General features: G+C 39.4%; 1 protein-coding gene across 9 annotated transcripts in view; it reads right to left on the bottom strand.

The window, feature by feature from the left end:
* Positions 1-27680, bottom strand: part of MECOM (MDS1 and EVI1 complex locus) — a 582697-nt gene that overhangs the window by 24368 nt on the left and 530649 nt on the right. For 5 of the 9 annotated variants that reach the window (XM_036350941.1, XM_036350937.1, XM_036350939.1 and 2 more), the window contains 6 exons: positions 27042-27144; positions 22965-23181; positions 17407-17554; positions 15761-15917; positions 9992-11348; positions 7274-7361 (listed from right to left, as the gene is read on the bottom strand). In XM_036350941.1, the coding sequence (XP_036206834.1) occupies positions 7274-7361; positions 9992-11348; positions 15761-15917; positions 17407-17554; positions 22965-23181; positions 27042-27144 (2070 nt within the window). The remainder of the gene's footprint in view (positions 1-7273; positions 7362-9991; positions 11349-15760; positions 15918-17406; positions 17555-22964; positions 23182-27041; positions 27145-27680) is intronic. The other 4 variants (XM_036350938.1, XM_036350940.1, XM_036350944.1 and 1 more) reach the window with 3 other exon arrangements.

Below are 27680 nucleotides of genomic sequence, written 5' to 3'. Positions count from 1 at the left end.
CAAAGAAAACAAAATATTTACTCAAATGTAATGACTAACAAAAAGTTATGTACTTGGAAGTACACTGATTGACTTTTATTAGCATGGGACTCAGACCATCAGTAGTCAGAACACCTTAATTTAAAGAACTACAACAGTCTAGTTATTTATGACAAGAATCACTGAAGAAAACATGATGGACTTAGAAGCTCTTCCAGAAAACACAAATGTTATACCCTTAAAAATATCATTTTGAAGCTAGAAGAGTTCATTACCACCAAACCAATATTATATGAAATGCTGAAGGGTATTCTTTAAGAAGAGGAAGAAGAAGAAGAAAAAAGTAAAGATAAAAAATATGAACAACAAAGTGGCAACAAATACCTATCAACAACTGAATCTAAAAATCAAACGAATAAAAAATCTGATAAACAGAATAAACTGGTGAATAGAATAGAATCTGGGGCATGGAGATGGACAGATTGACAATTCTCAGAGGGAAAGAGGCTGGGGGGGGGGCGGTCGGGAAGAGATTAGACAAAGATCTTATATGCATGTATGTATTACCTATGGACACAGGCAATAGTGTGGTGAGGGCCTGGGACAGGGTGGGAACCAGGTGGAGGGAAACTATAGGAGGAAAAAAGAGGGATGTCTGTAATAATTTCAACAATAAAGATTAATTTTTTAAAAAAGTTCTGCATAAGAAAAAAATATATATATCATTTTGCCTGGTTTAACGGGGTATGTCTTGCTATGATAAGTTTTAGAATATTTAATAAGGAAGGCACAGTTTTTAAGGATGAAATGTTTATTACAAAAGTAATATAAAAATAAGAAACACTTGTTGAAAGCAAAGTAGAAGATGAAGGACAGAAGACTTAAGTGATTTCACATTAATTTATAATTGATAACTTAGAAAAAAAACTATTTTTTTCTCAGTATTTTTGGATGCAGTAACAGAATAGTGAGACACTTTATACAAAAGAAAATAAAAATGAATAAAATTCAGAAGTAGAAGTAAATCAGAATCTCTCCTGTAAGGGTACACAAAGCCAAACATCTGAAAGCAAAATGCATTCTTTGTTACTAATATTAAAAATATAGGAAAATCAAACCAAGGAATAATAGCCAGTTGTACAATAATGTTATTGTCCAATGGCAATTCAAATGAGCTCCCAATCTGAGTAAAGTACTCAACACAGAAATCAATGAAAAGGACATTCCAAAAGTCACACAGGATTATCACTCCCTTTATCTCACCTACTTGTAGTTGTATCTATCTCCTTTTCAAAAATAACCTCAAATAAGACTTCACAAATAATTTTCAACTACTTAGGAAGAATCTCTACAGTATTTATTTCTCTATTATATTAAACTAACTTATTTATAGGAAAAAAATATTCCACCCTGCGTGGCTCAGTGGTTGAGGATCGACCTATGAACTAGGAGATCACAGTTCAATTCCTGGTCATGGCACATGCCTAAGTTGTGGGCTCAGTCCACAGTGTAGGGCATGCAGGAGGCAGCCAATCAATGATTCTCTCTCATCATTGATGTTCCTATCTCTTTCTCTCCCTCTCCCTTCCTCTGTGAAATCAACAAAAACGTATTTTAAAAAAATAGAAGGCTAAATAGTCCTCTAATGGCCCAATAGAGCAAACATACTTCTTTAAGCATTGAACCAAGTAGTTAGTTAAATGATAACCAGCATTTGTTTTTTAATTTTAATGTACCTATATCTTCTAGGTATTTTGACAACAATTTTAAAAATGTGTGTTATAGCCCTAACTGGTTTGGCTCAGTGGGCAGAGCATCGGCCTGCGAACTGAAGGGTCCCAGGTTTGATTCCAGTCAAGGGCATGCACCTTGGTTGAGGGCACATCCCCAGTAGAGGGTGTGCAGGAGGCAGCTGATTGGTGTTTCTCTCTCATAGATGTTTCTAACTCTCTATACCTCTCCCTTCTTCTCTGTAAAAAAATCAATAAATATATATATTTTTAAAAATGTGTGTTATTATTCCAAATGCAGTAAGATGGCCTAATAATCTTTCAATAAAATTCAATAAATATTTATGATGGCATTCACCTTGCACTGATTAAAAACTGTGTGAAGGGACATGTTAAGTAAAATACAAAAACATACAAAAATTGTAATTTTCAGGTTTTCCCATAAAATACCACTACCAAGCATTTATATATCTACTAGTGGCCCAGGGCATGGATTTGTGCACATTGAAAGGAAATTAATTAGAATTCCTGGGGGGGAAGGGGTGCTGCGGCTTGAAGGGTATCTGCAGAGTGAGCAGGGCCCCTCCAGCAGGTGGGGTTCCTTGGCCTGGCCTGTGGGGATTGGGCCAAAACTGGCTCTCTGACATCCCCCGAGGGGCCCCAGAGTGCGAGAAGACATTCTGCAAAGTTGCTGTCATACAGGGTGTGGAACGCAAACACAAGTGTGCAATAAACTAGATTTGGGGCCGACAGTGCTCCAGCAACAACATAAACCACAGCCAAAGGTGGAATCGCATGGCCCTGCAAGGAATCGGGCTTCCTCCTCTCTGGTTTTGGGGTGCATCACCTGAGAACTGCCACTGCCAAGTCACCACAGCTCGGAAGCTCCTGCGTTGAGTGTCTGTACCCTGGTGGTCAGTGTGTGTCAAACCTACCAGCCAGTCGGATGGTCGTTTAGCCTTTTATATATATGGATTTATAGGTTTCCCCTAAAGCAGCAGTTCTCAACCTGTGGGTTGTGACCCCTTTGGGGGTCGAATGACCCTTTCACAGGGGTTGCCTAAGACCATTGGAAAACACATATATAATTACATATTGTTTTTGTGATTAGTCACTATGCTTTAATTATGTTCAATTTGTAACAATGAAATTGGGGGTCACCACAACATGAGGAACTGTATTAAAGGGTCGCGGCATTAGGAAGGTTGAGAACCACTGCCCTAAAGCCTTGATAATATGTGTTCTCCTCTTTATAATGGACTAGAGGCCCGCTGCATGGATTCATGCACCAGTGGGGTGCCTCACACTGGTGCATGATTGGGGCTGGGGAGGGCTCTAGGGTGTGCCCTGCCCGTCTCGCCCAGTCCTGATTGGACAGACACTAGCAGCAAGCTAACCTACCAGTCGAAGCATCTGCTCCCTGGTGGTCAGTGCACGTCATAGCTACCAGTCAAATGGTCGAACAGTCGGTTAGGCTTTTATATATATAGATGGCAGGAGGGTAGTTTACTGGCATTTCTTTATATTCACAATGAAATGATCCTGCATTCATTAATAATAAGATTTTCCTTAAGTCCTTCCTCATGCCAAGCACATTGCTAACCATGTTAGTGCATGAACCTGATCCTTGCAGCCACCCTGGTGCAGCTGGAAGGAGTGTTGCCATCACACTGACAGAGAAAGCTCAGAGAGAGGAACTACACTGCTCAAAACCTAGTGAGGCCACTTGCAGATCAGTTATTTCTGGCCTCAAACTCTGGGCAGTTTTTGTTGTAATTAAATGTATATGCCTATAATATCCTTATATGCATTTAGTTATAATTATAATTTGTTTGTTTATAGGTGGATCTTAAGGCTAGATAAAATTTCATAGAGTAGGAAAAAGAACAAAAAATTTCTACTGGAACTTTAAAACATTTGAGGCTGATTTTCTGAAGGTTTGATGAAAATAGGGTGACTCAAGTTTCTCCCAGGCCACAGTCTCTACATCCCAGTGACATACAGCCATTACACATGAAGATAGCCATGATGGTTAGAAATTAATGAAATACTTTTGTAGTCATTAGTAAATAGCCTCTACCCCAAGCACCCTGAATATCCAACCCACCCTGTTGCCCTGTTCTCCTCCCCAAAAACCCTGTAGACTGAGCCCCCTTAGAGCAACCGTAGCAAGAACAGCTGGTGTGGGAAGGGCTCCAGAACCCTGCTCCAGAATGCAGGAGTCCATTCGGATTGGTCAGTCTTCATGACATCCAAAGTATTAAATATTTGATTATCACTCTTGGGTTTTGTTCTAATAGCAACACACAGCAATAGGCAGTCCCTCACACCAGGCCTGGCACTCTGGTGTGGAAAGGAAAACCACTGCATGTGATACCCCAGGTATGTCTGTGAAGATTCGAGGGCATGACTGCCCCACTCTCTGCACTATACAGGAGCCTCATCTTTTGAGATCCTTCCATATGCTGGGGATATTAAAAGACAGCATATTTTCCTGCTGGTGTGGCTCAGGGCACATGCCTTGTTTGAGGGCTCAAAGCCCAGTGTTGGGTGTGTAGGAAGCAGCTAATCAATGATTCTTTTCCATCATTGTTGTTTCTATCTCTCTCTCTCCCTCTTTCTCTCTGAAATCAATAAAAATATATAATTTTAAAAAGATCGCATATTTTCTTACATTCTTTCATTAAAAACAAGTACATACTATATTTGTGACAGCTGCATGCACATGTGAAGTTATTGGTAGACAAAGTCTCCCATCTCTTGAACCAGGAAATTTCCCTTGGGTAGCTAGAAATCTTTGAACTCCAGAGAATAGGGACCCTGCATCCAACTCCCTCATCCTATCTAATAAAAAAGTAATATGCAAATTGACCATCACTCCAACACACAAGATGGCCGCCCCTATGTGGACACAAGAGGGCCAGCAGGGGAGGGCAGTTGGAGGCGACCAAGTCTGCAGGGAAGGACAGTTGGGGGGGACCCAGGCCAGCAGGGGAGGACAGTTAGGGACAACCAGCCCTGCAGGGGAGGACAGTTAGGGGTGACCAGGCTGGCAGGGGAGGGCAGTTAGGGGCAACAAGGCTGGCAGGGGAGGGCAGTTGGGGGTAACCAGGCCAGCAGAGTAGGCAGTTAGGGGTGACCAGTCCGGCAGGGGAGAGCAGTTTGGGGTAATCAGGCAAGCAGGGGAAGGCATTTAGGCATCAATCAGGCTGGCAGGGGAGTGGTTAGGGGGTGATAAGCTTGGCAGGCAGAAGCAGTTAGGGGCAATCAGGCAGGCAGGCAGGAGAGTGGTTGGGAGCCAGCAGTTCTGGATTGTGAGAGGGATGTCCGACTGCCCCTTTAGGCCCGATCCCTTGAGGGGTCCCAGATTGGAGAGGGTGGAGGCTGAGGGACACACACCACTCCCCCATGCACAAATTTTGTGCACTGGGCCTCTAGTCTTACAGGTAAGGAAACTAGGAGCCAGGTTCACTGGGTCACTGGAAGACACTAAATCCCAATAGTTTTTTCTTCATTATGCCATGTGCCCATAGCATTTAATTTAGAAGTGCTTAATTACTAGATTTTAAAGATAATCAGAATAGGAAAATAATTTTATTACTGTACTTAAACATAACTATAATATAACTATAATATCCTTATAAGCATTTAGTTATAATTAGAAGAGAAATTACTAAGAGAGATACATTTTTGGGGCAATATCTGTCACTAAATGCATATTATACTCAGGGTAAGGCCCGCAAGCGCAATTCAGATCAGCCTAAATATAATATACTAGCAGTTCGGTGCATGAAATTCATGCACTTGTGACCGGGGGGGGGGGGGGTCCTCACCCCGGCCTGTGCGCTCTTGCACTCTGGGAGCCCTCGGGGGATGTCCGATGGCTTCAGAGGCAGGAGAGGCTCCCACCACCGTCGTTGCACTTGCTAGCTGTGAGCCAGGCTCCTGTGTTGAGCGTCTGCCCCTGGGCCGTCAGGCACCTCATAGCAACTAATTATTCCACCATTTGGTCAATTTGCATTTTAGCCTTTTATTATCTATATATATAAAAGCCCAGCAACCAGAACAGCAGAATGACCAGAATGACTGGTGGCTATGAGGCGCACTGCAGCAGCCAACCAGCCTGATCCAGGCCCTAATTTCCCCCTCCACCTCCCCCCACCCCCGACCTGGCCAGCCCAGCCCCTGATTAGGGGTGGGGCCGGCCGGCCAACTGCCCATGGCCCCTCCCCCTTGCTGGCCCGGCCCAATGGGCCCCCATCGGGGTGGGCCATCCGGACCGCACCTATGCACAAATTTGTGCACCAGGACTCTAGTATAGGATAAGTCACTGATAAAAATGTACTATTTTAGAACTTGCTTCTTTTCCATAAAGTAAATGACATCATTCCTTAGCCTTCCTATATAAAATGAATACTAACTGGAATATTTTTAACCCTTTTAATACTAAACTATACATATTTTCTCAGTTTGAAACATAGAGAATCTTTGAGCAATGATAGGTTTCTCCAGCTAACCCAGAAGATGGTATTTCAGCTCTCATACTCTGCTATTCAAGACTGTGGGAAGGCTCTTGAAAAAGTGAAGAAGAGATAACAGACAGGGCATGGAAGGGTGGTGGAAAAGAGTCATATCCCAAGATAATATAACTTAATTACCTCTTAACTTTCTATGATATAGTGTGCATATAATTCCACTAATTTTATTAGAGGAGCATGATTTTTGGTTTGAATATACTGACACAGAACAAATTAGTTTACAGTTTTATTTTCATAAAACTTTTGCTTACTAGCTATATAGACCAGAGCTTGTATCTTTAAAAAAAATAAAAATAAAATATCATTAAATTAAAAAGCCAGATTCAAGATGTTATATATTTGTTCTTATAATATAATTCTCCACATTCTTACTGATATGTAAACCAGTTTTTAAAAATTGACCCAATATGTAGGAACATATAGATAACCAATTAGATAACACTGCTTTATATTTTCCTTGCAACGAGAAACTGTATATATTTTGATAAAGGGACACAACTCCACTCAGCAAATAGCTCTGTGTATTGTGGTGAATTCCTGAGCAATTACAGAACTTTTCTGGAATGCCCAGTGGTCTCTAGATAAATTCCTTCACCCTGTATGGTAACAACATGTCAGGTAGACGCATTTCCTGCTTTTATCTAAGCACTAAAAGAACCTTTGTGAGTTTGGGATGAGTCACGGTGTATCCCTTTCTTACTATCAGTAACTTTTAAGCACAAAAGATAACGTCAATATTTATTCTCTTAACTGAATTTTGCTCAGTACAAAATACACTTTGGCTCAACAAGTAGTCAATAGCAGACTCTCACTGAACACCAAAAGCATGATATCTGTACACGTATTTTAATTACGTTTTCTTTAAAGAATATGGATTTTAATTCTGTTAGAATTTCCTGTGTTCTTCCACACCAGCGTCATAGGAAATCCTAATGTTCTCAAGATTTCTTTTCATTTCATTGCACCTGCTCTTCAGGATCAACAAGTTAGTTTACAAGCTTCAAGTCTCAAATCCAAAATACTTACTTGTGGGTGAAATAAGAATCCTGGAGAAGGTCTCAAGTATTTCTCTTTTAAAGCTTCAAGTGGGTCAGTTAGTTTTCTTTTCTCTACTCTGAAAGGTTAAAATTAGATTTGGGATATGAATCAGACTCATATATCAATTACTACACAATCACTGACATGTAAAACAGCTCACAGTAAAGCAAATGGTAGGTTTCTGGGAAGCACACTAATAAAAATATAAAGACATCTGTTCAGTTCTTAAAGAATACTTATGGCACTTCTAGGTATGCAAAGAGAGGAGGTCCTATTTATATGGAAAAATCCTATTGAATGACTAGTCATTATAATGAGGAAATATTTCAAAAAAATGAAGTCATGAAATCAGAGGCAGCTGGTGATAAGTCTGTACCTTTCCACTTCACTTTGTAGACAAGAATGCTTGGTGACTTTGAAATCGTGAGGACAGGGTTCATTTTGAAAATTAAAATTATTTTCTACCAAGAAGGTGCTCCCCCAAATATTCATAATATCTCTTCCATATTTGCCAATAACGGCAGGAGAGTTTCTAAGAATACTGTACACCCTGCTAACCACTCTTTGAGGTGTAAGAATCTTCTTTTGGATGCCACTGCTGATAAACAGGGCAGGTGAAGCGGGGAGGGGGGTGGGAAGAGGATGAGGATCTATTTGAAGATAGAGAGCGACATCCAAAACTTATATATATAGCCCTCTGCATTAGAAATGTTTGTCATTCTATTTTCTATTAAGCATATAGGAAATAACATGAGTTGAATTATTTATTTTACCAACTGTGGGTAAGTTTCTTTTAAAAGCTTGAATAAGTACACTTTTAAAATAGAATCAAAATGAATAAAAACAGCTACCACTGCTTGAAATTTTATATATGCTAGTTTTGCATACACTATTTCACTTATTAAAATAGGAGCTCTTCTATCCTTTTGATGGGTGAAAAAATATTTAAGACAGGAAAAGATGAGATTTCAACCCAGTTTTTACACTAAAATGTGTGTAGTCCTTTCACAAGTTTGGTAGAATGACAGGCTTAAGGTCTTAATTGAGGCAAATACCAGAAAGAAGATTGAGATAAGAGTAAGCAAAAGTAAAGTTAGGAGATGGTAGACACGAATATAATGGGTTAATGAAGGAACTGAAAGTCCATTTCATTGGGAGGGTCTAAGAAAGAGTGTCTGAGAAATTATCTTCACAAAGGATATATCACTGAGTTGAAAATACAACTCTATGGGCAATGTGTAACAGACAATCTACATACAAAATATGGCAGATCTGTTTTCCCTTCTTTTTCCTTCTCTAGTAATGGGTCTGCCACAGGAATTAAAATTAAGATATAATAATTTTTTTGGGGGGGAGGTACCCAAGCATGATATACTGATGGCTCTAATATATTTTTGATAGTCCTTTTTTATTCCCCTTGTCATGTTCAAGTAAAAGTATCCCTTAACATACTAGCAATGTTTCTTGTTTAATGTATTGTAGATAATATGGGTTGAAAAAAAGTTTAAATAATAAATTTTATAACTCTAGTACCTGTTAAGCAAAAGGAATTCAATAAATATCATTAAATGAAAGAATAGTTTGTCTCTTGTCCTGGCGGGGTAGTTCAATTAGTTAGAGCATCGTCCTGATACACCATGGTTATGGGTTCAATCCCTGGTCAGGGAATACACAAGAATCAATTAGTGAATGCATAGTAGAACAACAAATTGACTCTCTCTCTCTCTCTCTCTCTCTCTCTCTCTCTCTCTCTCTCTCTCTCTCATCTCTTCCTCCCTCCTTTCCTCTCTCTCAAATCAATTAAAAAAAGATTGCCTCTTCATAAAAGAGAACCTGACAAAAATATGCAAATACTTTCAGCTTAAATAAGTCCAATAAATAAGTATTCACATCTTCCATTAACTCCTGATGATGTTCAAGATTTGGTTGAGAAAGTAAACATGGAAATGGTAATATTTAAAATACATAATAAACATAATTACTGTTATTCATACCTTTTAAAGAAAACTAGTATTTAAAAACTAAATCATTCTGAATGGCCAAGTGACTGCTATAATATGCTGCATAAGGAGCTTTTTATTAAGCATATATGTGTCCCCCAAAGAATTTTTGGATGCATTCAAGGAAACTGGATAATGAAAGCATTAAACAAAGATGTGTTTTCTTAAGCCAACTACTCACATTATATACAAAACATTTTTGTGATTAATATTTCACTTACTTGGGGCTCCTAACAGATTTATTTAGAAACAGAATATGAACAGTGTTTATCAAGGATTGTTGGTAGGTTGACAAAGCGTAAACTCTTGCTGTTCTGTGTCCCATCTCATTCCAAATAACCTGACCCACTTAAGTACCCACACATATTTGCATTAATCCGTCAGGAGCCTCATTCTTCCGCCACTTGACAACTTGCTTTAAATATGACTTTCCCATATTTTCCACTTTAAAAAGAGTGTTTAAAAATAAATTTATTGTCAAGGGAAAGAACTCTGTGGGTCTATTCCAAAACCCCAAATTCAGAGTCATCCAAAAATAAGTCCAAACTTCAACTTTCTGAATAAAAACGAATTTACTCGCTCAAACAACTTCACTTTCTGTTTTATTATAATAGTTAAAATGGTTTGTTAAACACTGTAACTCCATACCGTAAACACTAGCTTTCATGCCCATGTTCACATTTAAACGCTTCCCATCTACCCTTACCTGTAGATAGGGTCCATGAAGAAAGGAGTGGGTCTAGCATGCTGCAAGGAGCCATCTGATGCAGATCTTGGTTCAATGTTGCTTCCTTTCTTTTCCCCAAACACATGGTTTTTTCGAGGCTCAGTAAGCTTTGTCCCACTGGCTCTACTCCTACTGCCCATACTTAGATCCAGGGGCTGGTCTTGACTTGTGGCTGGTGTGGCTGAAGGCTTGGAGGGTACTGGAGTCAAGGGCTTCTCATCCTTTCGTTTAGTGGTGAGATCAAAGGGAGACTCAGAGCTTCCCTTCTGCAGTTTCTTTACTTCACTTGGTGATTGGGGTTCCATTTTCAAGGGTAACGATCTCAAGTCTCTATCAGGAAATGGGTACATTGACTGAGAGAATGCTGGAAAAAATGGGAGGGGAAACATGGAAGGGTAAGGTAAAGCTCCAACTTTTTTGTCTTGCAGCCCCACCAGTCCTGTTGAACCAAAGTATTTTTCAGCAATAGAAGCAATAGCCTTTATAGAATCATTCACAGCTCCTGACACCGCGGTTTGCTCCTCTAAAGATGGTGAGAAAATGGAATGATTGCTGTATTCTTTCTTATTATGTATTGAAGCCAGATTCTGAAGAGGGCTTACTTTGTCTTTGAACATTTTACCATTTTCTTTAAATTTTTCTTTATCACTTTCAATGTCACTTTCCAGATCAGAGCCCGAGGTTGTCTCCAGGTCACTGCCACTTGGCGTACTGACATCATCAAGGTCACTACTCTCTGACTGGTCACTGATTTTCTCAAGGGGCCTCTCTTCAGAGGACCTCTCGGGCTGGAGCTCCACTGGCTTATTGTCCCCTACAGGTGGGTGTTTAGATAGTGCCTTCAAAATATCCTGTGTAGCTGGCAGTATCTGAGGATGTGTCATGAGGGGACTTTGACTTTTGTTTGTCTGTTCAGTACTTGATAGTCCTTTAACAGGAGAACTAGCAGGTATCAAAGGAGGCCTGTGGTACAAGCCGGAAGGAAACAGACCAGGGAAGCTAAAAGAAAATCCAGGAGCTGTTGGAAAGGTAAGACCAGCAGGGTGCCTATTGGCACCAAAATAGTCAGCAAGGCCCGGGTTGGCATGACTCATATTAACCATGGACGTTTTATCCATAGCTGGGGTTCCAGGAAGTGAAATGCCTTGGCCAAAAAATCCACCTGCCGCAAAGTGGTTCTTGCCCTCACAAAACCTCCTGTGCTTATTTAAGGAAGACGTAGTGCTGAACATTTGTCCACAGTCTTTGCACTTGATTTGGGTTCTGCAATCAGCATGCATGCGCTTATGACGACAAAGGTTTGAAAACTGAGTATAGGATTTATGGCAGACCTCACCTGTGTGCAAACAACAAAAAAGAATCTCAGGCTTTATGGCAATTGCTTCTGAATTTAGCAAGTATCACAATTGGTTTACCCAAAATTTCAATTAGGAAGCCAGGACTAGATGTTGGAGGCACCAAGCTGGGTGCTCCGAACACAGAAAACCCCGTTTCACTAGATTCCAAAGCAAGGCATCCAACCTGACAAATGTCTTGAGGCAGCACAATTATTTCATATATATAAAAATATTCTTATCATCCCCATTGCATAATATGTGGCATCATATTTTTGTCTTTGAATATTCATGAAAAAGTCAAATCCCAGCAGACACTGACTTCCCACCCAATTGCTACTCTAAAAGAAACTTTCAAATTAACGTCTTTAGGTATAACATGAAACATAACAGGAACCCCTTCAACAGTTTAGACCATTTAAAGAACTCTATATTGTAGGCACCAGAACAAAATAAAACAGCCTTCCCCTCAACCAGAAACTTCACCTTTATTCCCTCTCCCCTTGGGGGAAAAAGCCTGTGACTGCTCTACCATTATTTAATTTGAATTATATCATATGCTCTCATCATTCACACATCAAAGCCACACAACAATGCACATTGTGTATTCTGAGACATTTTTAACAATCATTTTCATGATTTCAGAAAGACTGACATAATTTACAATGGCTCTATTTTAAGCCTGCAAAGGAAACTAAATTGAATGTGGCCCATCCTGCATTGCTGGTTCCCATGAACTATGATCACGTCCTCTGACTTCCCCTCACACCAGTGGTTGTGCTAACCTTCCTGCATTTATGAAACCCCTGTGCTTGGGAAACATGTCCACTTGTTGTCATATCTTCACCGGTTATCTCAGGGCTTGCCTTCTCTGTGCTATAGCCAACTACGGTAAAGCAGAGGGCTGGGGGGGTGGGGACGGGGTGGAGGGGGCGCGTTAGGGAGGCACTCTGAATCTCTGGGCCGGAAAGAACACAGCAGTGGGTGTGGCTGGGAAATAACCCTCTTCACTGAGAATTTGCAAAAACAGTTGCACATCTTCCTCCTCAAATAAGTGCGAACAGATCTCAGTATATTTTAAGACCAAACTCAGTACCCCTTGAGAAGTCCTTCGCTAGGTAAGAATCCCACTGACTTACTTCATGGTGCAGCGGGATTATAGGATCCCATTTCCTAAGCATCCCATTTTTATTTTACTTTAGTAAAGACGAGCCCACTTTATATGGGAGCTTAATGTAACGCTCCCGTGCAGGTTTAATAGATGCAGAAATATGATATGCCTCCTTGGTAATGGTTGAAACAAATTTATAGAAGAAATTAAATTGAAGACAAAACATAACATTTATGGCTTTCATGTGATGGCTGTCCTTCGGCAGAGAGTGGCTGAGCCCCTGAGTCAAAGCAATAATAATTAAAAAAATAAAACTCACGCAAAGGAGATTTTACAGACCTTCAGTCACCTAAAACTCACCCAGAACTTGGATGATCCCACACACCACCAATAGGATGTAACCAAGTGATTCCATATCTAGCTCTTATATTACTAACAGTGAAAATGCATGACTACATATATCAGTGTGCTTAGTAATATGAAAGGAGTTTTCAACTGTGGGATGATTCATAACATTGTTGAGAAGCATAATAATCATCTTAATGGGAAGAGAAGTGAGTGATTACTTTTCAAATCATTATTCTGGAATATATTGACCAGAGTCTCCTTTAAAAGTATATACTAGTTGACCATATACAATATGTATGTGTATATAACAAATTCATATATATATGTATATGCATATATATATATATGAATTTAAATAGTATATATAATTAAATTCTTTGATATACAAATCAAAACCATATGACGTAGAGGGTGGAAGCAGGAGACTTTCAGCAGTTATACTAATTCAGCTATGAGCAATAACAAGAAATAGTAAATGAAATGTTGGAATTATAAACGTACACTCATTAAGAAAGCGACACCTCCCCTCTGGCCATTAAAATGTCTTATGGGTATTCAACCAAGGTGGAAGCTTTTGAAGGGTTTGCAACGTTTTGACAAAGGACTGTTGCCCTGTATGCTTCTTTCTAAGAGCTCAAGGCATCTAGGAAAATCAAGAGCTTCTCTATATTGAAGTAGAAGGTGCATTTGACTGCCCTGGCTGTCCCGTGTGACCCGGATGAGCGGTGTCTGTGAGCGATCTCAAGAACACGGCATCTGGGATGTTTCCTTGGGCAGAGGCATTGCTTTTCTCACTTGAAGGCCTGACCCACCACAAACCACCAGGCCTGCAGGTAAACGGCTCAATTGATGTTGAAGTCTCTGCTCTACTGTAATTTTCTCAGTAATAACGAATTAGCCAGCAGTTAACATTGCGTTTTTCTACTTATTAAACAAATTAAGAGGTATTTTGAATATATTCAGCCTATTAGAGCATGTGGTTTCTATTTGGGAAGCTGGAGGTTTCTGTAAAGCAGTGAGTAATTACCTTAGCGATGGTGACTTTGGGCTCAAGCTTGGCGGTGCACTGTAATAAGAGACAGTTGCCATAAACACACCAGTGGGGGTACAGCGTGGTGTGTGGCCTTCTGGTGAGAAACAGATATCAACTCTAGGTGAACCTCCTCCACCCCAAAGCCTCCACACCAACTCCTCTTTTGTTCTGAAATTACATGGCTATTATTCATAATTACCCCATGGTTCTCTGTCAGATTTTGTATTTGAAGAAAGCCATCTGCTATTTAAATTTACCAATAATTACTGAAAATACATTCATGGGAAATCATTTGTGCAATCTAATTGGAAAGGGACACCCTATAGCACTTTAAAGTGAAATACTTGACTTCAGCACAATTAAAATTCCAGATCCCAGAATCTCAGATGATAGCAGGCTGTATTTTCTGACTTTTATTTTAAATAATAGAGAAAGCGTTAAATGGGGGTTGCTAATTTGTTGTGGTCTATTTCACTTCTCCCCCCACCCCCACCCCACCAAAACTTAATACATTTATTAAAAATGTATTTCTGAAAAATCAGAAATAATTGAATTACTTACTCCTGTAGTATTTGCAAGGACATTGTTAGAGCATTGCAAGCTAGAGTCTTGCTTTTTTGGAGACAAGAAGTCTAAAATTTCTATTGTATACTTTATTTCCTGCAACTTTCAACAGAGCTTCCCCAAGGGAGGCCAGAGCACCCTTTTGTTTATCAGCTAGTCCTCGTCACCCCACCCAGGGAACATGTGAGCCAAACGGGACTCTAGTGTAAGCTGGAAAAGGAACGGAAAGCTCTGTTGGTGCTTAGAAGCACAAAAGAGGGCTGTGTCAAGGCCAAATGGAGGAGGGCTAGACTCTGGCATCTCCACGTTGGCACTGAAAATTAGGTTTTTTTCCATTAGGTCCTGTAGTAGTGTCTCCTATACCTACTACAAACCTTTGAGTATTTGTCAAAAACACTGTTTTGCAAGGGTTCCCAAGTCAGAGATGGTGCCAACAACCAAGTATGCTTCAACCAGTCCTAAGCTTATCTGGATCCAAAATCAGTCTTGACGTTTGTAGCACAGCTCAGTGAGTCACTGTGTTTACATGCCCAGTCGAGCAATGGATCAAAAGGAGTCCAGAGCTGCTGCCCAGATGGACTGAGAGCCACTGGCTTTCCTGATGAAATATTTCAGCACAATACAGAGAACAGGAGTGGGTGGACTGCAGAAGAACCAAATGAGGGCTTTATTTTGCTTTATTTGAAGTGTGTTACTAAAGTGTTCAGATTGCAAGAAAACGCACAAACCACTGCCTTAAATCTGCTTGAGTGCAGGGAGTTACAGACGCAGGGTGTCCAGCATGAGTGAAAATGTTCTGCTTTTCAAGTAACTGAGAACTACCGACCCGCAGCCTGGGATCAGCAGCCAGGAGCAGGTTGAAGGGCATTTTATTTCCTTTATTTTCTCCACACACAGACACTCACACACATACACACCGAGCCCTAAGCCCACAGGCCAGGTGGGGCTCTTCCGGCTCTGTCTGATCCAGAACTGGTTTTTATCACTTCATCTTGGTTACCCATATCTGCTATTTGTGCTTTACAAAGCCACAGACGTTTTCAGCGTGAGACCAATCTGGTCGTCTCTATTAAATCCTACAGCCCAGGGAGGCTTCCCTCTCAATATTTAACAACTTCTCTTTTCCCTACCTGTTATTGATTTCATCTCAAAGGAAACACCCCAGGGACCACAGGCAAAATACCGTGGATCTGGTTTTAAAAGATTTGCTGGGATTAGAAAATAGCCCGACTGGAATGGACCATAAAGAGCTAATGTGGAGACCCCTCTAATGGCCATGTGTGGCCACTCTCTTGATCACAGTGCCTTTTGGACGAGAGACAGATGCAGGAAGAAGGGCTGGAGTGTTAAAAACTTACAGATAAAGGGCTTCACACTGCTGTGGATGTGCTTGTGTTGTTTGAGGCCCGATGAAGTGGCAAACGTTTTGCCACACTCAGGGCAAGCGTGGGCCCGGGCACCAACGTGCTGAGAGCGAATGTGCCGCTGAAGGTTGCTAGGGTCCGTGAAAACCTGCTAGGAAATGAGTACTGATTAATCGAGAAACTTAATTCAAGGACACAATAAAGAAGACCAGGAATGACTCAAGAAGGAATTTGGTTGATGTGTTTTGTTTTTGTTTATTTTTTCCCCCCGAAGACCAAAAGCTCCTCTAGAGTCTAGGGCAGTGATGGCGAACCTTTTGAGCTGGGCGTGTCAGCATTTTGAAAAACCCTAACTTAACTCTGGTGCCGTGTCACATATAGAAATTTTTTTGATATTTGCAACCATAGTAAAACAAAGACTTATATTTTTGATATTTATTTTATATATTTAAATGCCATTTAACAAAGAAAAATCAACCAAAAATATGAGTCCGCGTGTCACCTCTGACACGTGTGTCATAGGTTCGCCATCACAGGTCTAGGGAATGGAGTGTAAGTCATTTATCTCTATATCCTTAGCATGAAGTGTCCATTGGTATCAGCTGAATGAAATAATTAATGACATTATTAGACCATATTCGGGCCTTTTTTATCCTAATCAGAAGTGATTGGAGTTGAATAATAAAATGCTGGTCATGACATTATTAAAATAGTATGCTATTTCCATCCTTTACATAAAAGACACAATATGTACAAAATTGGGGGAGCTTTTGACTAAAATATCACAAATCTATCCAAGGAGTTCAACTCGCTTAAATTCTAACACTGTTTTCAGTAAATTACCATTAAGCAAAAATTATTCCTTTGGACACTTTACTAACAAAAAAATAAAGAAAAACCACCAACACATCTGGGAACAAAACATCTCTAGAGATCATTTCAAATGTCACAATTTTCATGAGAAAAGATATTCAAATATTATGAAAAGTTTTTGCAAACTGAAATCAACTTTCATGACATTAGGATATCTTTCAGTTAACTGAGAAACATGAAAATTAAATAATTAATTAAATTAATTATTGTTCCTTTAATGGTCAAGGTGAAGTGCCTTCATTTCACCCTTATGTTGTTCTGCAACTGGGCACTAAGGAACTATGCCTTTAATTAGAATTAAGTTTAATTAGAATTTATGGTGGGGATCTGGGTGGAAAAATCTGCAAATGTGGAAGTCTCCCATTCTTTCTGAATAGGCATTCAGAAACTTTATGTGACTTCCTCACAAATTGCTATTAAAATAAATCAGTAATGTGGATTGGATAAAATTTTCATTCTCCGTAAGGCTATAAAACAACCCCATGCTGGCAAGCCAGTAGCGGAACCAGGAGTTTACCATGGATGTCTGACACCTAGTTCTGGAACTCACCATTAAGCCTCACTTCCTCCCTTACAAAAATAAAACGATGCCCACTAAGTGTTTTTATACACTGCACTAATGCCTTTTAGCATACAGCACTCAGTCTACTTTTCTCAAGATATTTATAGTTTCCCCTCTCAAGGCTCGTTTTTATGTATCGTAGCAAGTGACAGATTAGGAGAGAGCAGGACGACAGAGAGCCAAGTAGTCTGCAAATTCACTGTACCTTGGCACAGTTCTCACATTCATAGTGCTTTCCACTGTCATGTGACATCTGGTGGCGAATTAAGTTGGACTTCCAGTTAAATGCCTTGGGACACTGATCACACTTGTATTCCCTCTCTTCAGTATGTGACAACATGTGTTTCTCCAGGCTGTTAAGAGAACAATTAACTTAATAAAGACACGGTGACAAAGAATACATTCATACCCAGAAGGTCATTTTATTACCGGTCCAACTGGCAACTACAGAAATAAGAAGGAAAAGTTGTTGAGGTGAGGAGGAAGAAAGAAAGGAAACAGGCTTGCAACAGACAGAAGTACATTTTATGTTTCCTAGACTGTCTCCCACTAATGCAGAGAAGTGCCCCTGTTGTTAGGAAATAAATCTGCTACAGCTAGCAGGAACCAGTTGCCAATTTAGGGGCATGATAAACAGGTAGCTATTTGTCAAGCCTGGAGCCACTACACAATTCTGACAGTAACACATATTGCTAACACCCACTTAAATACAAAGACTCAAACAGAAAATGTTAAGAAAATGCTTCAGAACATGCAAGCAGGTATTCTATGCGATGTATATAACTTCTAGATTCAAAAAAGTACTTTTGGTTTTTACCCATGTCACCACGTGGAAACTGAGCTATAAGCTACCTATTCAATAAGCAACTTCCCAATGTAACCCTGGGATAGATGAATGGACAAGCAGATGGGCTGATGGATGACTAGGTCTGTGTATAGACATAAAGGTATAAATATTGTATATAGAGAAAAATATGTATACATGTATTAATGTTGGAGAAAAGAAAATGTGTAATATTTTAAGTGAATGAAATCTTAAAGACCCTCAAAAGAAAAACATCAGAAATTTCTCACATAGTTTCTCTATTTTAAAACTTAAAATACTTTTTCCTTCTCAATTGTTTTTCCCCTTATCTAAAATTGTCTATGAAATCTGCATGAATACAATAAAAATAAATATTATAGATAATGGATGAGTGTGATATTCAGAAGGTGTTTGCAATATTTTTGCTAATTAAATACAAAAACACATAACACAGACTACCCCCGCGTAAAGTCACCAGAGCTCCATGGAGAAACAGCCTGTTTTCAAATTTGAATAACAAAATATACAAGAAGGGCCTTGAACATGTTGTTATGGCAAAGAGCAACAAAGTTATAGATCATGTCAAAAGAATGAGGGTGCCAACTTGAAGCGATGCCCACTGAACATATATGAGGAAATGTAAGCATCAATAAAAATAATAATCTCATCTTTTCACAATGTCAATATTAAAAAACACACAAACAGAACCTCACTGGTCACCCTTGGAAGCTGCTGGGAAACCAAATAAGTATTCAGAAAACTGATAAATAAAAGGAAAAAACTCATCTACAGGCCTTATATGAACTGTACCTGAGGATGAGCAAATAAAGAATGAGGGGGAGATTCACTGTATATAATTAATCCAGATAATGAATAAAGAAAGAACGATAGAACTAAAACATTCATTTTGCAGCCCCTAAGGAATGAATGAATCTAGGCAATTCATTATGCACCTCCGGATAGAAATAAATAATACCAGGAATGAGGTCTTCTTCCCAAAACTTTGAACCTGCCTGTGATCAAGGCTTGGGATGTAACTCAATTTACAGGAACTAGGGGGCTGGAGAAAGATGTTAAACAACTCCAAGGAGATACAATCAGAAATTCAGACTGGAGGAAATGCTACAGGAAAACCGGCTCAGTTTCCTCTATAAATAAATTGTAATGAGAGAGAGAGAGAATAAATGTGAATGAGAGAACAGAAGAGAGAGAAACAGACAAACTTACTGACTTTAACTGGGGAACCTAGACATTGAAAGAGATATAAGTAGGATGTCAGCCTGTGCAATGATGAGGCTTATTTGATCTTAATTCAAACGAACACTAACAATCATGAGATACTGGGGGAATTTGAACACTGGCCAACTATTTTATAATATTAAGGAATTATTGTTCTTTAAGTGAATGTTGAACTTACGCTTTAAAGAGTCCTTACTTCCTACAGATACATAATGAACGATTTATGAATAAAATTATATAATATCCAGAATTTGTTTCAAACAATCCAAAATGAGTATAGCTGAGACTAGATTGGCCTTGTGTGATACTGAAACTGAGTGTATGGGGTTTATTATGTCACCCTCTTTAGTTTTGTATGTATTTTAAACTTTCATAAGAAAAAGTTGCTTTAAAAAACTCAGCAACAACAAAAATACTACCAAGCATACAAACGCACTGTCTCTTCCATGTTTCATTTCTCTGTAAGATGACCACTGTCAATGTGAGTATCAGGTCAGACCTCTGTGCACCTAGAATACATTATTCAGGGGATATGTAGACTGAGTGTGTGAAGGTGTGTGAAAAACGAAATGCCCTTTCTCATATCTTTATAAATTAGAAATACCTTTCTCCTATTTTTTTGTCTTCCTCAGCTTCCTCCCTACAATTTTTTTTTTTTTCATATTGGCACACAAACTCATTTTTCCTGCCCCATGAGTCAGTCGAGCTGGAAGTGCTATTCTATTTGAGCACAAGTGGCGATATCTCTGTGAACAAAAGGTACCAGGGGAGTACAGGTGTGTGCAGTCACGAGAAAGGCCCTATCTTTATCTACACTATATAATCCTCTGTTTGTTACACAAGTTGAATTGTTAATAAGTGAGTTAGGAGAGAGATATCCACAACTACAGGTAACATTGAACAGAGTCAGGGACATCTTCCAAAATCATTGTACAGATTTCTATTCTCACTGTTGTCCTTTACAACCCATGAAGGCATGCCACTTTATGATAAACATTATATTCTAATATGTATGTCAAATCATTACCTCTAAAATCCAGCAGTAAAAGATTGGCCTACAGAGTCTTACTCTGGTTCCCTAACTCCCAGGGTAGGATATAGCTTTAAGAGGATAATAAATTACTAAATGGCACATGGGGGGGGGGAGGGGTTGTGGGGGGAGAGAAATAGCAAAGCAAGGGGGATTTTCCTTTCTTTGCTTCTTCTAATTTAGCATAAAATCCATATTGTTCATGGAATTGTCAACTTTCAAGTAACAAATGATAGAAGGAATTAAAAGGCAAATCCTTCTCACCAAAGCACATGCACGTTGCTTTTATAAGCATAGAAGCAATCCCGTCAGTCATTACTGAGACTTCACTTTTCATAGCTATTTATCTTGATTCAGAAAGCTTGTGTCTCAAGTTATAGAAGCCTTTATGGTTCTTTCCATCTTTTGTGTATCAACCTTTGTTTTTTTATCTTTTTGGGGGTGGGAAGAGAGTATTCTTTTCTCACCATTTTACAGAAAAGATACAGAACAGAATAACAGATCATGTCAAGAAAGGATTTTTCTTTTGTTTCAAGTATAAAGGATAATACAGGATTCAATAAAGTGGAAATATTTAAAGAATGTAGGCTCCACACACGGCTAAGTTATATAACCGTTTGGATGCTCCACACCAGGTTTCATAATGACATGCTATATCCATCTGACTGAGCTACCGAAAAGTGAATTTTGAGGGCTCATCCAGTGCCAGATAATTAGGCGTCCTTATTGTTTTCCACTGACAGTGGGTTTTGGCATTAGCAGAGTTAACTGAGGCTTAATCTTTCTTAACTGAGGCTTAGTCAGAGTTCGAAGCTTTCTCCCCGTAAGAAGTATTGCTATGCACTTCTAGTAGGAAATAGGAATTACATTTTCAAGTTACTCTGTCTATTTTTGTTTTATAATGCTGACCTTTATTTTTTTTATAACGAAATTATAGGAAGTAGACTTAATCTCTGGCATCAGAAATATTGCTTTGCGGTAGAAATACGTGTTTTATCAACTGGAATTTATTATTTTTATTCTGTTTTCTAATTTGGACACAATTATATTTAAGAGACATGCTGCATCATTTTTTGAAATACCAATCCATGTTTTAACAAACATACTATATAACAGATCATCTCTATGCAAATTTATGTCAAGCACTAAAGATGAGTTTAAAGGGTACTGGGAAAGCCCTCTTATTCCCCAAAATGTTTTTTCTCTAATAACTAAATTAGGCCTAAGTTTTCAAAGCTAGAGATTCATTCTTTTGATTCAGTTTCCTCAAGGACGGACTGATGCTTGATGCCTTTTAGTCATTTATGCATTAAAATGAATGACTGCTATATGAAATCATTTCCTATAAGAGGTCTCCCTAGAGAAGAAGGTGTGGCAATCAAAGGAGGTGAAAAGGAGAGGGAAGAAGGGGAGACATTAAGGAAAGAAAGAAAACAAAGTGATAAAGTAAAAGAGGAGGAGTACCCAAGACAAATGGAGTAATTCACGCTCTTGAATAAATCCAGTTAATATACTACCATACTCATTTAAATACAATGGTGTATGTTCACTTGAAATTCTGATTATGGGTTCCAAGGATCATTTTCTCATTGAAAAGCAAGAGAATGAATACAATTATTAGCATTGTTTGTGGACCAAGGCAAAAACAATTAGGTAGAAACAAACAAACAAAAAATCTATTTGCTGGTTTTATACATCTCTGATCTGAGAACCCATTTTGAAACATAATTATCAGAAAGTTTTTTAAAGGGTGGGTCCCAGGGTTCTTGTTTTCTTTAATAGAAATGAAAAATATTCTTGAATGAAATTCAAAAGGCTATAAAAGTTTATATATGCCCTGATCGGTTTGGATCAGTGGATAGAGCATCGGCCTGTGAATTGAAGGGTCCCAGGTTCGAATCTGGTCAAGGGCATGTACCTTGGTTGCAGGCACATCCTCAGTGGGGGTTGTGCAGGAGGCAGCTGATAGATGTTTCTCTCTCATCAATGTTTCTAGCTCTCTATCCCTCTCCCTTCCTCTCTGTAAAAAAATCAATAAAATATATTTTAAAAAGTAAGCTAACACTTTTTTAAAAAAGTTTATGATTAAAATGGGATTTTCATTTTGGTGAAAATAGAATTAAAGAATCATTTCATTTTAGACCATGTTCATTTGTTTCCTTTGGGAAATTCAACATTTTCTCCACTGAGCATGCTTTTCTTATTCTTTTATGTATGTGCAGTTTAAATAGCTGAAACTAAATCCATGGATTACATGGATCGATCAAAAGACCATCCTTAAATGAATAGCAGAAGAGATCTTTTTTTATCATCTAAATGTTTCTAGAGGTAGCTTTCCTGATTAGCATATGATTGTTATAATTAGCATCATAGCTATACCAAGCAGTCTGAGTCTTCCTCTAAGTTATATTTTATGGCAACATTAAGCTTTCAACTGGCGATAACAGTGCTTAAATAAAAACAAACATTATCTATCTGGTATCCAAATAACTTATTCCAACTTCACTGTAAATATTTTACAGATGAGAATTTCCTGAAAAAGGCTATTTCCAAACATGTACTAACACACTTATCAAGTTCATTGCGGTTCCAAAACTTCCCATCTGCATAAATTCTGAAAATTCAGCATAAGGACATTTTATCACAGAGTAAATAAATATGTTTCGTAGTGCAACATGCCATTTCTAACCTTTGCAAATCAGGAAAAACTTGGTCACATTCCTTACACTCCTGGATTGTGTGTATCTCTCGGAGATCATTTTCACTTTCAAGTTTTTGTTGAAAGTCCTCTTCCACCATTGAAAAGGCTGAGTGAGGGGTACTGCACGGGAACTTCTGGTGATCCGCTAGTTCAGCCTTTGACTCAAAGAGCTGGTCACAGTCCTCACAGCGATATTGCCGTTCTTCTGTGAATATAATTCCAGTGTCAATACAATTTGGAGATCAGGACGTGCCACCACAACCCAGCAGGTATTATCGAATTAGGAAAGACATCGTAAAAATTACTTGATTTTCATTTCTACCACTTCAATTTTAATGTAGAGTAGAAATAGCAAGAAAGACAGGACAGAGCCCAGAACAATAAGTGATTACTGTGGCTATAAGTATAGACTTCCTATCAGATAAAACCCTTCCAGGATTTAATATTCATGGGATATTAAAAGTAGAATGACCACTTACTGAGCATCATTTATTTCCTCAGTCTCATACATGGATTACTAATATTCCTGAAAACCTGATTGTAGGGAATCATATGTCATATTTTAATTCCAATTTTTAGATGGGGATATTAAAGCTCAGAGAAGTTCAGTAACCAGTCAGGGATTCTACAGCTAGGTGGTTGTGCCAGGATTGGAACCCATCACTGTTCCACACACTTCTCACTGTGCCATGCATCCTGAAGGATGCTTGAGACACACAGTCCCCATTTGAGCCATGCTTAATTAAGCCTGGTTAATATCAGCAAACTTGAAATATTTCATCACATTCGCCATGACATAAATGGGGCACAGGATGTTTGTAGGATTGTTTTAGGCTCATTTAATGTTACCCCAGGGTCAGTGTCCATTGGCGTGGCTTTGTTAAATAGCAAACATAACATGAATTTGCACTTTAAATCAGCGAGATAAATAAAGGGTAGGAATGGGGACTGGCAACAACAAGGTTAAAAAGTGTCAGGGAGTGAGGGTATTATTTCTATTCTTTCCACTTGAATAGCATTTAGTCCAATTATGAGGCCATACAACTAGACCCAGATCACACAGACACTACCCCAGAAGTCTTGGAAATAGCTCCCAGTGCTGAAAGACACCCAGAGCAACAACAGGAGACACAATCCCTGGTTTATAGCCCTACAGTCAGGACCCGGAGCCAGTTGTTCATTGACTGAATGTTTTTGAGGGAACAATTCAGTCGCCAACTGAATGCTAGGCATTTTGCTAGAGAATTAATATGCAAGAAACTCAAGGGGACACACACGTGGACAGAGTGTGATATATTTTATGACAGGTGCATGCATGGGGCTAAGGGAGTTCAGAGGAATGGGACAAATCCACTTATCTGAGGGAGAGTTCCAGAAAATGAAATAAGCAAGAATCAGTCAGGTGAATTGGGATGAGGGTGGGCACTACAGGCAGCAGAAACAACATGGACCAACGATGAAGGCAAGAAAGAGCATGGCGGGCTCCCAGAAGGCCAAGCTACAGTGAAACATGACAGTTTTAGAGGGTACGTGTTGGGAAGGAGTGGGAAATGGAGCTAGAGAGGGTAGCAGGTCACTGGGGGCTTTTTAAGTCCCTGCTTGGAAGGGAAGAGAAAGCCACTGAAGCTGGAAAGCCCACAGAAATGGAAACATGAGAAGCTAAGCCAGCGGTTCTCAACCTGTGGGTCGCGACCCCTTTGGCGGTCGAACGACCCTTTCACAGGGGTCGCCTAAGACCATCCTGCATATCAGATATTTATACTATGATTCATAACAGTAGCAACATTACAGTTATGCAGTAGCAACGAAAATAATCTTATGGTTGGGTCACAACATGAGGAACTGTATTTAAAGGGCCAGAAGGTTGAGAACCACTGAAGCAGACAGGTCTGCTGTAATCTACATAGAGTACTAGTTTAGTTTAAACTAAACAGTAACAGGGGACCAGGAAGGTAAAGAAATTAGGATATCGATGATTAAGGAAGAAGGAGGCATTCTAAAATAAATCACCTCAGCTCTAAAGACAGGTCTCTCAATGAGATTAATTAGCTAATGAAAACATTTCCTATTGTCTGCTACACTATCCACATATTTAAGATCTACATTTAGAAACTTAGCCAGCAGGCTGAACACAAACAGAACCTTCAAGCGACATAATCAGTGGGAAAGGCCTAGGTTTTAAAGACAGCCAGACCTTGTTTTGAATGCTGACTCTACCACTTTCTAGCCATGTGGTCTTTGCCACTGTAGCCTCAGTCATCCTATCTGTATAATGGAAATAATTTCTTTCCTACAGGTTTGATCTATGTGTAAAGATTAAATGAGATAATAAATGGAAAGCATATAATAGCTAGCGCATAATATGTGTACAATGCAAATGTTTTATTTTATCTTTCCCAAGAAACATTAAATCCTAGAAGTATAAAATACAAATCACCTTTTAAACATCATATATACTATATATGGTATATGATACTTTGAAAACAAAAGGCAACTGATGGGTTCAAAGGTATTGTAAAGGAAGGTAATGTATGAAAGGCAGCCCAGAAAGAAGAACAGTCACTTCTCTTTAGGCCTTTTAGAATAGTAAACTAATCATTTAAGTTTCCAAAAAGAATTGTTTGAAAACCTTTTTAGACCTAACATTCACCAGTGAAAGATGTCTTGTACCAAACAAAGCCCAGATTACTTTTACCATCTAAGCACTTCCTGCTGTCCCGGGGCCCTTTCCCATCGCATTCAAACTCTACCAGGCTCACTGACAACACCTTTGTGTTTTTCTTAAACCATTTGCTTGTCAGAGTTTCTAAGAAGAACACAATTTCCAAAAGGCTCCCCCAAATACAACTGGTATAATCTACAAAGAGGTGGAATGCAGCTCAGCCAAAGGGAAAATGTTCAAGTAAAGAGGCAGCAAAGAGTGGGGGATCCTCCCAAGGAGCCCCAGAAGCAGAGGCTAAGGTTCTCCCGGGATGCGATGCGGGAGGGGTGGGAGTGGCAGGATCTCCATCCTCAGCAAAGCTGGATGGCTTACCCCTTCCCAGTGATCCTTCCAACCACAAAAGACACTCTAAAGACACCACTGAGATTCGGTTGAACTAAATCACTTTCTATTAGGAGACAGAACTAAGAAAGAGAAAGTATCAAATTATCATCCCAATGATACAAATCAATACCAGAAGAATTTTTTCCTAATCTCCTCAAAACATACAACATTAGTCATTGTAATTCATTTTGATACCCCTTCGATTTAGAACAGGTCTCTGGCAAATACAAATTCCTCTGGTTCTAAAGTTTCCTCACTGCACTTCTCTCCCAAACCCCACACCACCGCTACCCTCTCGCCGATGATCATGCCGGCTAGCATTTTGCTCAAGTGGAAACACTTTTCCCCGTATAGAATATTAGATGGGAGAAACATCCCCTAGATTTACAAAGCTCAAAAGAAAGCTCCCCAGAATGACTTTGTGCAGTGAAAGGACGCTCACCGTTGTAGGAGGCATTGGCAAAAGATTTAACTATGTGATGTCCCGGTCTAAATATTCAAAATTCACTCGGCCGGCGTGGCTCAGTGGTTGAGCATCAACCTATGAACTAGGAGGTCACGGTTCCATTCCCAGTCAGGGCACATGCCTGGATTGCGGGCTCGATCCCAAGTAGGGGATGTGCAGGAGGAAACAGATCAATGATTCCCTCTCATCATTGATGTTTCTCTCTCTCTCTCTCTCTCTCTCTCCCCCCCCCCTCTCTCTCTCCCTCTCCTTCTCCCTTCCTCTCTAAAATCAGTAAAAAAATTTTTTTTAAAAAAGAAAAATAAATAAACAAGTAAATATTCAAAATTCCCTTTGACCTCCATTTCAGGAAAGATCTCTGCTTACTTTAGCTTCACAGTAATATTACCCAGACAGCAAACCAAGAAAGTAGCCACTTCAAGAGAAGGAATATGTTAACACTGACACTGAACAGCCAGGAAAACCAATGAACACCAAGTAGGATGAAACCTTTTGGATGCTCCGTCAGTCTCCCAGTGAGGTCAGTGCAGATGGGGGCCTGGGCCACACTCACCGTGGATGTCCGGCGCCATAGTTTCATGGGGATAGTCTTCACTCTTCATGAACAGCAGGAGCTCCTCTCCCGGCGCGATGTCTGCGACTACTCTATAAAATATCTTCACGGGACCGACAAAGGGTGGGGTGGGAAGAAAGAATACTAAGAAAAGGCCAGATAGACACTAAGATATCTGTACATGTTCTCATACCTTAACAAAAATATTCACTTCATGTTTTTGTAAAAAGACATGTGACTTCCCATGTTATAAACTGAAAATGAACCCTCCCGTGATAAATGGAAAGCTATGACTTCCAAGCGAATTCACTAATCTTTTCCAAATCCGACTTCACAAATCAAATTTTCTTTATGCAAGGCTTGGTGTCACATATACCCTGTATAATGTTTAACACAGAACTTTTCCTTCTCTGAATTCCTCACTCTAGTGAACCACACACATACTCAGAGTTGAAAGCGCCTTGCATTAGCCAGCAATAGTCTAGCTAAGGGTGGCAAGGGGCACAATCACCTCCTTTGAGTATGTTCTCCCGCAAAAATAGCACCTTCTCAACAAGGGATGTTTAAGGTAATAGTTCAGAAAGACACGCAAGAATGATGACAGTGAGACCTGTAGAAAACATGGTCAAAGGAGAGCAT

This window comes from Myotis myotis, unplaced genomic scaffold, assembly GCF_014108235.1.
Source record: "Myotis myotis isolate mMyoMyo1 unplaced genomic scaffold, mMyoMyo1.p scaffold_m19_p_2, whole genome shotgun sequence".
Taxonomy (NCBI): Eukaryota; Metazoa; Chordata; class Mammalia; order Chiroptera; family Vespertilionidae; genus Myotis; species Myotis myotis.
Note: the sequence above shows the minus strand (reverse complement) of the source record. Positions and strands in the feature narration are given on the sequence as shown.